Source organism: Bombus huntii, chromosome 11 (assembly GCF_024542735.1).
Source record: "Bombus huntii isolate Logan2020A chromosome 11, iyBomHunt1.1, whole genome shotgun sequence".
In the NCBI taxonomy this organism is placed as follows: Eukaryota; Metazoa; Arthropoda; class Insecta; order Hymenoptera; family Apidae; genus Bombus; species Bombus huntii.
The window spans coordinates 10,355,407-10,369,694 of record NC_066248.1 but is presented as its reverse complement, the minus strand read 5'-3'; the positions used below and the strand labels follow the sequence as shown (position 1 = coordinate 10,369,694).

The window sequence follows — 14,288 nt, the reverse complement described above, 5'->3', positions numbered from 1 at the left end:
TATATACAAGCTACAATTCAATTAATCTAGAGAACATTTCATGATCATACCACTTACGAAGTGAAATCTTATGCATTATGTAATTTACCAAGTATCAAAAAATTGTATTCAATACGATTCATCGTACGTAAATCAATGCATCTCATTGGATTAATAAATCAATGATATGAAAGAAAATGAGCCGATTATGAAATTAAGAGATCCATAAAAGTATATTATTGTTTTGCTTTATTCATATAGGAAGGAAAGGAAATCATTTTCTTATAACATTCTCTATTTATCGGAAGTTTGCCTTGGCAATCGTGATTTAATCGCATAGCGCTATACGACAAGGCGATAAACTAAAATAAACTGAGACGCTTCGATCGGCAATATAAAAAAAAAAAGGTTCTTTGACGATGGAGGAGACCTTGATAGGTACGATCTGAAACCGACTAACAATAAGGCATTGTCGCGTGATTTTTCTGCACGAATCGCCACATTGTCCGCCCTAGATAGCATTTGCAACGCGAGTTTAAGAATAACCGTCGTAACCTTCAAAAGCGGAAAGGTTAAAGCGTACAATGCAAAACAGTAATTTCTGCGATATAAGTACCGCGAGAACGCTTAATGTTAAATTGCTCGATCAAAATTTCTACCACGTCGAATCGTCGTAATTACTCGACCCAATTCTTCTGTGGCGATGAGCGTATCACAGATAAAAGAAATAATAAATAAACTCCGAGTGTGAACTAAATGTCAACATTGATACATATTATGTGAATGAAAATGCTTTGTTATAATATTTGCCTAGAGATATTATATAAAACGTGACGAAAATATTGAAGATGTTTAGTAAGAGGACTTTTACGTTTGACCGTTTGACCTTTACGTTTGACAAAATATATTTTGACTTTTGCTTGAGTGTACTCGGCAAAAAAATAGAGTCTATTGTTAACCCAATTTACAGACCTCGAAGCGTTCTGTTTACTGTACCATTCATTCTAGAACAGAGTCCTTCCCGTCAAAGCGTTTCTTGAAGAGCAGTCAAATATCGATGACTCGTAATGTACAAATGCTATATGATATAAAGTTGTATAAAAGCATGAAGTAAATAGTCTGCGAAAAATACTGTTACTGCGCCTTTTTCAATAACAGGTACGCTTGAATAAGAATGAGCAGTGGATACCTTGCACTCTTATTTAAATTTCTTAACAGAAACATAAATTATGTTCCTCGTCTTTTACATCGCAATGTTAAGAAGTGAACAACTTCAAATCATGAAAGAGAAGTTTACACAGCGCTTAGGCTATCAGAGACGATATGAAATTATACAAAGAGTATCAAAGTATAAAGTCCTACTTCCTTCAAGGACTTAAAAAATAATTTACAATACGAAAAAATAAATTGAAAGAGAAAATATTTAACGAAGAAGTAAAATATTCGGTTATTTAATTATAAAAAAAAAGTACATGTAATTCTCTAAAAGAGGAAATTGAAACAACATCTAAAAACAACGCAAACATATTAGAAGATCATTAATACCTGTATCATATTGCTGCTAAATGATAACATCGAGATAGGACAAAGTAACGTGCCATACAAAAACATGAATTTACAGTGGCGAGCAAAAGTGTAAACACACTCCGCTGATTTTATGTAAAAGGCGATACTACGACTAATTTTTCAAGTGATTGGTAAATATTAGGTAACAGTAACTACAAGCTACGTCTGATTAACAAAATGTAATAGTTCATTTTCATTAACATTAATTATGTACATAATATTTTATAATAATTGTGTTTTGATACAATGTTTACAGTTTTACACGTTTCGTCAGAAACGTTTATGATAGCATGTAAATGTCAGGGAAACGAAACTGTCAATAAGCACTGATTGTCCACTGTTTCGCAGTCAACTGTTCCACACCATTGTTAGATTATTTTTCAGTTTGATATGCTTAATCCAAGATGAAGCCACTTAGCGAAGATAAAAAGAACAGTATTATTTGTTTGTGTGATAAAGGTTTGTCGTTGCGGTAAATTGCAGAGAAATGTGGTGTCAGTCATAGTTGCGAGAATAAGAAAAAAGTATGTGAGTGCACCAATTTCTTCACAAAACGGTAGACCGCGACTTATTTCGGATAGAGCAGCACGTGAAATTGCACACTGTATTCGGTCGGATAGTTACAAAACACCAAAAATTGCTGCTCAGGAAATCGAAATAAGTGCTAGCGAATGGACCATTCGTCGCTCTTTAAAGAGAATTGGTTTACGAGCGAAGGAAAAAGAAAGTAAACCAGCTCTTTCAAACAAAAATATTAAATTACGAAAACAATTTGTGGACATCTACAAAGAATGGACGACCGAAGATTGGAAAAGAGTTATATGGATTGATGAAACAAAAATTAACAGCTTCGAATCTGACAGAAGGTCCTGGTATTGGATTTTATTCGAGAATAATGATCAACCAGGTGGTATAAAACAAACTATGAAGTTTGGCTCAATTATGTGTTGGGGTTGCTTTACTCACAGAGGTGTTGGTCCCTTAGTTCGAATCGAAGGTATAATGCGAAAAGAGCATTATTTGACCATTCTACAAAGTAATTTACCTTCTGTAGTTAATTCTATTGGATATAATGAATGTGAAGTAGTATTTTAACAAGACAGGGATCCTAAGCATACTGCAGACATAGTTAAAACCTGGCTAGAAAATCAAAATTTTTCTGTGATGAAGTTGCCAGCGCAAAGTCCGGATATGAATCCGATCATAAATTTGTGGTCCATTTTGAAAAGAAGGCTGGCAAAATATAATAATCCACCTTCCGGTGTTCATGATTTATGGGAAAGAACACGACAGGAATGGTACAATATTGAACCACAAATAATTAAAAATTTAATTGACAGTATGCCTCGTAGATTAAAAGCATTAAAAAAAAGTAAAAGGAAGTAGACGAAATACTAGGTTGAAACCTTAATTCGACGAGTATAATTAAAGTGCAACACTGTAAACATGGTTTGAGATGTCCATTTTTGTAAAATGTTCTGTACATTATTAATGTTAATGGAAATGAACTATTACATTTTGTTAATCAGACGTAGCTTGTAGTTACTGTTACCTAATATTTACCAATCACTTGAAAAATTAGTCGTAGTATCGCCTTTTACATAAAATCAGCGGAGTGTGTTTCCACTTTTGCTCGTCACTGTACATATGTGAATGAGTGTTCAATTAATCACAATGCGAAAAAAAGACTATTGATCTGATCATCTACATTGTCAAAAGAGAAGAAGAAAGCATTATAGAGAACGCAGAGGTTGTCTGAATGCACACTGTTCTCTTGAACCAAAGAGGTAGGACCACTGATATGTAAATACGTCGTACATACTATCGACACGATATCCCGTGAAACGCGTGAAGTAACTTCGTCGCAGCCATATTGAGACTTTAGTATGTGGCGACACTAACGTTCGACTGGTGAACTTCTTTCTCGTGTACTCCCCTTCAATCACCTCTTATCCATTAGTGATCCAAAGTGTTGAGTGCTGCGAGGTTCAAGAAGAGTAAGTATCCAAACATACATATCAGTGGACAGGATAGCTATAGTTTTGTCTAGTGGCGACATCTACGCGGGAGAGCGAAGCACGATTGCCTGATCAGCTGACAGTTCGCAGGCGCATTTCCCGGTGCATTCTCTCATTTCAGGCCCGAGCGAAGAGCGTCGCGTTGTCGCGCCATTCCTTCCCCGTAATCCATCGACGATAGATACCATTCCTTTTCGCTCCACATATATTTTCTCGTCCTTCTTCTTCGTTGTTACTAGCGAGTATTCGTGCGTTGTCGCTGCGAAAGCGGCGATTAAACAAGTTCCTCGGGACGGCTTTGTTAATATTCTCCTTGTCTGTCTTTCTTTCTTCTTTCTCTGTCCGGCGTATAAATACTTCCTATCCGCTGACTCCACATTCCAACGCTAAGCACTATTCCTCGTTTCTTCTCTCCCCACTCTTCTCCAGGCTTATTCAACTCCCGGCATCCGTTGATTCCCCTTCCGTCCGCTGACCGATAAACGTACCACTGTCACGGTCGAAGAAAGAAGAGGTCGGGATCCGAAGTATACCAGCTGTTTCGCGCGTCTTACGTTTTCTTCTTGCACACGATCTTCTTTCCCCACGCCTTCTGTGATTACGGTCGGCACGGAGTACGTCGATCATGTCACTGATCGCCAACTGTTTTCGACGGCTCACCGAGACACCGACTACGAACGAGGTAAATAAAGAATCGCACCTGATCCGCGCGTCCCGAACGAAGTATGCATGAGCTTTGTTCACCGGTTGCGCACGCTAGTAATATCTCTGTGTTCTCTGTTCTTTTCTTCTTCCCTGCTTGTAACGCATGAACGGCTTATCCAGCGTTAGTCATTGGAACGTGCTCTCTTTATTTTTCAACAATTTGTTCGTGATATTGTATCGAGTTTACATGTAGCGATATCGTTTATTGGAATAATAAATGAAGGCAATTTTTGTAATAAAAGAGTATTGATGTTTCCAGTTGTTTAACGTTGTCCTTCTTTAAGACAAATGAAAATAATTTGTGTGTATTTTATTTATCAAACGTATTAAATATATACGTCATATGAAAATATTAATCAGTCGCGTCAAAGAATTATCAAAATACAAGCATGCAGCTATATAAATTAAGTTGATTGATCGTGTTAATCCATGAAATTCCCTTTTTGTACTGACACGGCTCGAACACTTGTTCGTAACCAGAAGATTGTATATAAAGAGCACATTAGCAGGAAATAGTGAATCAGTCGGACGTTTCCGTGTTTTCGTATACAGATAGATAATTTATGCGTGGACGGACCGTAGCAAGGTGCGTCCAGCCGGTAGAACTTCCGACTTTCGATTCTATTTGCATTACCGAGTGACCGCGATTAGAGGTCGCCAATGTAGGTCAGTGGAAGAAACTATGGCACGCGCGCTTCCGCAGCCATGACCCTGAACGAGATCGGCCCAATTGCACATCCGGTGATCACAATACTCGATCTCGTTCATTATCCTCCGTTATCTAGGCGTTATCCCCGATTAAGAGATTAAGCTTCAGCTCATTTGCATATTTTCTTGCATGATTCCGCAAAAGACGCGGTTTAATCTCTGCTCGATTAATCCAGACGCTAACTTCCTTTCGTCAACTAGAAACAGTAGGAAATACATTTGTTGAAAGTCAGCTGATTTCCCAAATTTGTATTTCAACCTGAAGGAGTCGTTTGAGAATTTAAATTAATCTAGTCGAATGAATAGTTTTGTTAAACGAATGAAACCGAATTTAAATACTTGTCGCTAATACTCGTACATATGGTTTTTCTAAGATTTTATGGATTTGTTTTTAACCTCGGCACGAAAGTGCTAGAAAATAAAAAAAATTTTTCATCGCGTTTTACCGATTGTTTTCCAGTTCAAAGGCTACAAGGTCACCGATGTAAACCGCGTGCGAAAAATCGGTGTTGCCTGCAGGAGCCTTCATGAGCTGAAGCGGAAAGCGTGCGCAAAGCTGAACGTGAGTATCTATGTGATTAACGCTCGCGGCGTTTATTTAATCGACCGATGGTACGATTCAAACGAGGAGAAAAAGAGAGAGAGAGAGAGAAAGAGAAAGAGAGAGAGAGATGATAACGAATAAAAGGGAGTAAGGGAGACGGGCAGAACGGAACGTCGCGTTGCATGGAAACCGTTCCGCGATTCCATATCGTTTTCACATGACATGACAAAAGTTTTTGGTTGAAATTGGGTCATAAAAGCCTCGCAGCTGATCCATAATACGCCCCTGGAAAATTGTAACACCCGACTATTCTGTCTCATGCGATCGGTATTTCGTTACAAGTGCGCCAAAAACAGGCCAACCTTGTACCGCCTGTGAAATTACTGAAAAACAGAGCAGCACGTGTCATATATGAAATCTCCATATTTATCGGCGCTTTTTCATTCAACTCGTTATATGAATTATTTAAATATTTCCTTGACACCGAATAACTAAAAATAAACGAAATGTTAATATCGTAAAATAAACGTAAAACGTGATAACTAAAAAACGTAAAACGCGATTCTGGTACAATTCATCAACGCGATTAAGTTATGTGAAATCTGATCCCCGCTTTCAAGCATGGAGAATCCATGTAGAGAATCGTAACGGGCACACTAGAAGCCTGTGATAGTGTAACTTCTTCGATGGATCAAATACTTTAATATACGATATAAAATGTGTACGTAACGGTGTTACACAACAGTCAACCTAGTTATTCCACTTCCTTTAAAAAGAAGACTGGATTTCAGATAGGGCGTTACGGAAGTGGGCAGGCACGTGCGAATAATTAGTCGCGAAGATATGGGGCGGAGAGAATTAGTATTTACATGGCACGTGTCGCTTGCCAGTGAGTCGTGTATAGGTTAATCCAGTTGTGGGACGACCTTGGGGCCGAAGCACATTCGTCTGCAGCGTGTAGCTCTATCGAACCAGCCCGGCCACGGGCAAGGAGTAGCCCGTCAATGTCAAGGTCGACCGTCTACTGGACCGATAGTTAAGAACCGATGGCCATTTCTTTCATCGGAACCAAGATCTTTCGATTTTTTTGCCATGACGCGCACGCGGATGCGACTATTTGCTACTTGCCAGCTTCCGGCCAACAAATTTTAACAGTTGTAACTAGTGTAACAGTGTGATTCCGAAAGAATTGATTTCGGCGATGCGCGCCACCGTGAAACGGGACGCGTTCATGGTGCGGTGCCGCTTCATTCGTAGTAATTGGGGCAGCCTTACGCCTCTTCTCTTGCGTAAAAAGAACTAATGGGGACAATGTTATGCGGTTAAAGGTTAGCTGTCCGTGACTATGTTTCCTCAGTATCGATGGATCAGTGTTCGCTCGAATGCGTTACTACAGCTTTGCCTGTTGCCTGTCGACGAATATAACGGTTACGATGGGAGACATGATTCATTGAATACAAAAATAAGCAATATTATCATTCGTAGCGTTGGAAAACATACTAGTAATTACTGATGTGTTTTATTTAATGAAGGACAATAACGTGATCCAATTACTGTGTAAATATCATTCTAAAATAATTGTTTAAAATTACAACGAAGAATCATCCTTTCTGTTTGAGAGATACTTGACGATTTAACAAAGTTAAAGTTTCCTAACAGTTTTTATATGTTTTCATTTTCATGTACTTTACGCTTTGATTAAACATTATACGATAGATCAGAGAAACTTTCGAGAACGTAACATGTCACGGTATTTCAAACGTACGATACCACTCTATTGGGAAATACAAATGAATTTATACCTCCACAACGTAACTCGATGTAATGAAACAGAAAATGAACTAGCATCGATGAATCCCTCGTGTTTTAGATAACGAACGATCCTGACGAAATTAACATCTACCTACTTGATGGCTCGTTGATTGACGAGGAAGAATATTTTTCCACGTTGAAACCTCAGACGACGTTGATCCTTCAGAAGCCGGGCGAAAAAGTGTTAACCGGTTAGTGCCGTTAATTTCCTTCCTACACTTGTTTATATCTTGACAATAGAAGGGCAAGTTGAATAGGAAACCTGAAAATGCGATAAACGAAGTTTAAAAATGCATCCTCTGCTTACAGATGCGGATCTTCTGTATGACATCTTAAGACGTGTTAACATCGACTTTCTAATTGCCGGCGAGAAAGCGTCTGAGTTCCTCACGGAAAACTTTAAAGCGAAAGTAGCCGTCCTATATAACGCACTGAACAAGGACGATTCGAAAACAGCGTTCAGTAGCAGGGGCGAACATCCGGAGTGGTTTCATGGATTGGAGACTAACTGTACGAGTAAAGTAAGTTTTCTTTTCTGCAAAAATATTTTTACGCTTCGCTCCCTTTCGAAGGGTCTACTTTCTCTTTTATGGCGTGTCTCTTCTTAGCACGCTATAGATATTCACAAAGAAAAATCGGGTTCTCTATATAAGGCGCGATATTTAAGAATTTATCTATACTCTAACTGTTTTGTTTGGCGGTGGAAACATTTCTGATCTTTTCAATCAGTTTATGTACTGAAATATTTTGAAAGATATAAATTGTATCTTTTTCATTTAAAAGTTGTCCTTGAAATTTATGTGTCAGGGTAATAGATGGTAGATGAGAAGGTAAAAAGAATCAATACGAATACGAACTATCCTACCATGCATATCCTTAGAGAAACTTTTTTCCATAGATACCATTCAGGACGCGATCAAAGATAAGTCAGCCTCGCACCTATAACAAATCGCCCTAGGTCGACATAGTCTAATATAATAGAATGAGAGGGAGTTTGTCCTTCGATGTGCGAGTTAATTAACGTTACGGCACTTGCATTCCGACAGATTGTTATTTATCATGCACGGAGTTTCGCGCCGAAATCTTGCAACTCTTTATTTAACGATTACATGAATAATTAATTAATTGGTTATCTATCCGTTGTGCGATGTTCGAGCGAAAATTTCACTTTTACAGCTCATCTGTTGAATTGCGCAATTCTTTCGTAGAGGATACGTGCGCTAGATAAAAAAATAATAAATTTGCGCTGACTACAATACACGATGTCGATTTTACGGAATCTTACTCCTCGCAAATCCCACACCTAATCCTCGGCCATGTCGATATGTTTATACTATTAGGAATATCTCCTATATCTACGGTACGGATTTCTTCGACAGCTTTACTGATGAAACATGCCTTCGTCCTTGTCACACCTCTTTTCTTCCAATTGATGTGCAATGTCATATACAAAGTTATTATTGTTTGGGATTTTGAATGGCCGTCCGTTTATGGCTCGGACAACACCTCTCCCTTCTTTGAGAAATTCTGAATTGCCTGCCTCCCCGAGCTGTAAACCTGATGACTCAGAGGTTCAATATGTTGCGAATTATCAACTAAAGAGCGACCGGTCAGGTCCAACTGATCGGTCGATATCGCGAAACTTGAATGAATCAACGCTCAGGTGGAGGAGGTTTAATATATTGAGTGTTAGTGCAATTTGGCATTTTACTTGCACTTGTTGTATATGAGCAAAGTTTGATGTTCTGAACACGACAGTTGTAAGATCTTGTTGAGACTGAAGTACTTTACCCGCATGGTACGACTCTCTGTTTATGACTGTCCTAGTATGTTGTTGATAACCTCTCCGTCCATCGTGCTTTCCCGGCCGGGGGTTTTCCCTGGTTTACCTGTACTCTCGGGTGTGCATATGACCTGGTATTGCCTGGGGTTTCCCTAACTTCTATGTCATCAGGTTTACAGCTCGGAGAGGTCAGGTAATTCGGTATTTCCCAAAAAAGGGAGAGGTGCTGTCCGAGCCATAAACGGACTGCCACTCAAAATCCCGAACAATTATATTATTATACGTGTGCGATATGTAGATTATCGAAATGATCTTCGTTGGTTATTCATTTGTTTTAACACCGACAAATTATGTTTCATGATTATTTTACGAAGACAGTAGATCGCGAACTGGATCGGTTGAAATTACTTTCGGTGGTGGATTTCAACAAATAATTGGGCTTCCATTGCACGTTATGATACGCAATAACGAACCATTGTTGGCGATTTATCGAAAACAATAGATTTACCCTGCTTTGATTACAGAGCAATTATAATCACAATATGGCAATATCAATGTATACTGATCCATTTTGATTGTCCACGGCGGCGGTTGTCATTTAGTTCACCGGAGTTCCTCTCACAACCAAATAAGCTTTTCCATCTAACGGAACGCGCACCATGTTATTCGATTACGTTCGATTGAATTAATGCATCGACTAACGAAATTAATGGTTTTACAGGAAGCGTACTTGCATCGTAGATGTCAAGATAGAATACGAGGCTATCTCTATAAAACGATCGATCAGATCAAATCATCGGACGTATTTACGAAGGATCCCCGAGCCAGAAAGCAACTGTTGTACGCCATAGCGTTCTTTAAGATGCAACTGAAAGAGGACCACTATTTTGGCTACTATTTCGATAGGAGTCGAGCAAAGTCCGAAGCGTTGGAGGGTGCAGACGAGCTTGATTCGTCATCCTGTTACGATCATTGTCCCTGTAGATTGAAATGGTTGGACGATAGTACGTACTTCAGATTGTTTGGAGCGATGGAACAGTTCGATGATACCGATGGTGTAAAAAAGAGGAACGGAAGAAGCTCGGACACAAAGACTGAAGAGGAAGAGGCAGAGGAGAGTTGTCCTTACAAGATTAGAAGGAAAGCGAAAAAAGCGTGTATCGCGTTGTGCGATCACACGGGCGAATTTAGGTGTTACGGTATGTGGAACGAGGATAAATGTTCTTACCCGGATAAGCACAAGATCAATCCTTATAGATCGAAGGAAGAACTTGTTTTATTCTCTACATGGAATTTTGATCACAAGTAAGTTATACTTATGATCTGTTATGACGAATTATTACTATGTTTGTTGACCGTATACAGAATGTTTCAGAGATCATCGTTTAGTTAATTGAAATTATTATTATCACAAGCAGTTCAATTTCATGATGGTGTTCAAATCATTCTGTATAATACAGTCTTAAATTGGCACGTACTATTTTAAAAAATAATAAAAATATGATTTGTAGGATCGAGAAGTCCAGGTCTATAATCCCATCGCTCCTGAAATTAGCGTCCCAGGGTAATACCAACGAGTCAGACCTCATTGAAATTTATGACAATCTGTTTACGATGAAGAACTTGAGGCTGGTCCACATTGTATGCCACGATAAAAGCTCGCACAAATAATTAGTTGTTATCATGTGGGAAAACTATAGGAGATTTCAGCGACACGGGAAATCGCTATCAAAGATACGTAACACGTAGAAATAACCTCTGAGTGTAAATGCAACTCTTCATATGAAAAGCATACTTAATTGTAAATTGCTGTTGATAGATGATTTAAAATTTCAAAGTTTATCATTTGTTATATACGATTTCCATTCCGTTGCGCCACGAAGCAACAAAGCAATATTGATCACGAGATCGAGAAATCTTTTCTTTCTATGGTAGACTAACATACTTTGCTATATTACAATTTTCTATTATCTACCATGAAACACCATACACAACAGAATTTGTTCGATAGAAACACTGTCGAAAAATACCGAGATAAGAATCTCTACTTTGCAACGACGAATAAATATATATGTATGTATATCTTGCGCACAATTTCTGTCTCAATCGGTAAAGTAGAAACCGAGCACGTCGATAATTTAAATACAAAGTCCGGGAGAGTAAAACAGATCGATATAATCAAATTAGTGCACCGTTGACGCGAAAACTTTTTTATCACATTTTTAAGACATCTTTACGTACTAACGACTACTATAAACTTTCTACCGACATTTTGCTGAACAAGTGCAACGGAACGGCGGTGTTTCTCCTTTATCACGAATCTGAGTTCCCAACATGGGGGCATCTCAATATATTATACAGGGTTGGGCGCAACGGAATAATCGTTGATTAAAAAGGATTTATTACGGCGAATCGAAAAGATTCGTTTAAAGGACTGTTAATTGTCTTGTTGAAATTACAACAAAGGGGCTGTCCGAGGATGACCTGGCTTTGGGGTACATTTGGAGATTATCTTTAAAAAAAATGTGCTCCGTAAGATCGAGTATCTTTCGGATATTTTTGATTCGACTGGTTCACCGAAGACAAAACCAAAGTTCTGATATATATACATATATTATATAAATATATAAATATATACATATTCATTACTGAATTTAGAGAATACATATACATATATATTTATTTATTATGGACGCGTGTGCAGAATGATGAAATTGTGTCTCATTGGGATTTAATACTTAAATGTTAGATAATGTTGAAACATTGAATAGTAAATGCAAAAAATTGCATTAGGACATGCGAAATTTAATTGAGTTTAATGGAATTCGGAGGTATGTTGGTAGCCCAATTCACGATATGATGATTTGTTTGGAAAATAGAAAAATGCTAAATGAATTCAGGTAATTCTATTTGCCATAACATTTGTCAACAAAAAGGTATATTTTATCAATGGATCGAGGACAAATAGCTTACTCTATTATTAAAAAGAAATTGGGGTATTGGGGTCACAATTCAACAATTTGACCTAAATAAATACTCTAGATCTCATAATGATCTACGGAAGTGTTAATGCATGACATTCTCAGTATTTCATTTGGCAATTTAAATATCGTCTGACTATATTCTACTCATCCTGCGCTCGTGACATATAGATAAGTATACATATATATAAAGGTATACATATACTATATTTAGATATATACACAGAAGAAATTATAAAATGTTTTAGAGATTTGTGCTATATATCTGAAACGGTGCCGCTTTCGGCACAGAAATATCTAGCGGAAGGACCTGATTCGAATTACATCTTTTTGATAATTCTTCTTTTGATATGATTTCGGTCGGACTTTGTTGGTTTCGTCGCGACTTCTCTCTCGGGACTAATCGCTACGAAACGAATCATTGTCGATTCAACTAACTTTTTATAAAATCTGAATTACTATCGACGACGATCACGACGACCAGAAATAACGAGAGAGTAATGAGAACCGTTGGCAATTTAGTAAATTTATTTGTGTATCGAGCGCCGTGTATGAGCCTCGTATACACGTCTCTTTGCTTAGAACATTTATAATTACTTGATATAATTTTTTGGTCACCTTGATGCAACGTATATTATAATAAATAGACTGTGGATATTTATGCATTTATGCCAAACATAACGAAGCAAAAATGTACAGAACGTACGTAAATGCAAATATATACAAAATGTTCAAAGTACGATACTCGTTATAATATCCAGTAAATGAAACAGATCACTATTTAGAATCCATTTCTTCTGTTTATGTTCACAAGAATATGAATTTGCATAAAATTTCGCAATGTAGTAAAGAAGCACATGCCACGGGAGTGTTTCGCATCAATGATTGGTGACCTGTGCTTGAAATAGTACGCGCTATTATGTATAACAGATCATTGTGTTTCGACCAATTAAAAATTTGCGTCGCTATTACTCAGAAATTTCCTTTGCGTCGAAGGCACTGGCACCTTTCCAGTTTAAGGGCAGAAATTTGCGAAATTGTCGGGAATCGATCGAAGGATGGCGTTTCGAGGAGGTGGCAATATCGTTTGTCGATGTACGCTGCACGCGAAATCCCAGCTTTATCATCAGAGAAATTCATTTGAAAAGGTGTATACCAGCGACATACCATCGGTAAAGCATCCTGAATTAACGTGCGGTTTATTGATTTCGTATATCTCTCGAAATTTCTTTAATCAATCAAGATCAGTAGCCAGCTATCTTAAAATTGATATGTAATCAAAGTCGTTATGCCGCTTCGAAGGAGAAAACAAGAACAAGACGAAAGGTTGCGCAAGCACGGTTATGAATCACGCTGAAGAGAAATGAAATTCAAGGAGTAATCGCCAGTTGTCGTGATGTTTCCTAAACACAAAAGAGAAATAGAGAGAGATTTAATATTTTTGTGAGAAGTATCATGCCAAAAAGAATGACGACGTTGTATCATGATTAAGGATACGCGCAACCAAACAGGAAAGAAACTGCACGAAAATGCGATATTTCCTTGTAGACAATGTATAAGCATAGTTATTTTTCAATGTAAAGCGACTGTATAGCTCTATTTTAGGCAAATGTATATTTTAAGTACGAGAGGACGACAGAGAGGAGAGCAAGAAAGAAACAGAAAGCTGGTCGTTAATTTTTTTCGTTCCATTTCCTTTATTCCCCTCACGCGCGTTGCAAATGATGTGAACAAGAATTAATTGCATTCGGTTAATTACCGCGTTGAAACGACCGTCGAACTCGTTCGTAACTTCGCAAGCGTAAAATTTTATGGCATCGAACCTTCTCGGGAGAAAAAGGTCGCGATATACAATCGATCCGTCGATCGACGAAAAATATTTGGACGCGGGATCCTGGTATATTCTAGCCCCGGTAAAATTCTAAATTCGTTTCGAATTCGCAAATGACGAACGCTTCATCGTAACTTCGGTTGTGTTTTTAATTATACTTGCAGAAATTTCCACGTGGTTGATAATTAAACGACGCCCCTTTTGTCGCACAAAAACAAACGCTCCGCTTGAATTTATACCGGGACCAACGAACGGTTGATTGGAAAAACAATGTAATTTCATTAACCCATGTAAAAAAACAGTTCCGCGACGTCGTCCGCTCAATTTACTAGCTGTTTTTGTTCCGATCGCAAATTTAAAT

The 14,288-nt window shown here is 38.0% G+C and overlaps 1 protein-coding gene across 2 annotated transcripts; it reads left to right on the top strand.

Moving 5' to 3' along the window:
- Nucleotides 1–3,699: 3,699 nt before the first annotated feature.
- Nucleotides 3,700–13,761, top strand: LOC126871169 (DNA fragmentation factor subunit beta). 2 transcript variants are annotated; one of them, XM_050629647.1, is made up of 6 exons: nucleotides 3,701–4,245; nucleotides 5,437–5,538; nucleotides 7,391–7,523; nucleotides 7,642–7,853; nucleotides 9,837–10,420; nucleotides 10,627–13,761. In XM_050629647.1, exons 1-6 carry the CDS (start codon nucleotides 4,189–4,191, stop codon nucleotides 10,784–10,786), a joined length of 1,248 nt encoding a protein of 415 aa, XP_050485604.1. In that variant the 5' UTR covers nucleotides 3,701–4,188; the 3' UTR covers nucleotides 10,787–13,761. The 2 variants fall into 2 exon arrangements, with proteins under 2 accessions (XP_050485605.1, XP_050485604.1); XM_050629648.1 differs by lacking the exon at nucleotides 5,437–5,538 and having other exon boundaries at nucleotides 3,700–4,245.
- Nucleotides 13,762–14,288: the final 527 nt, after the last annotated feature.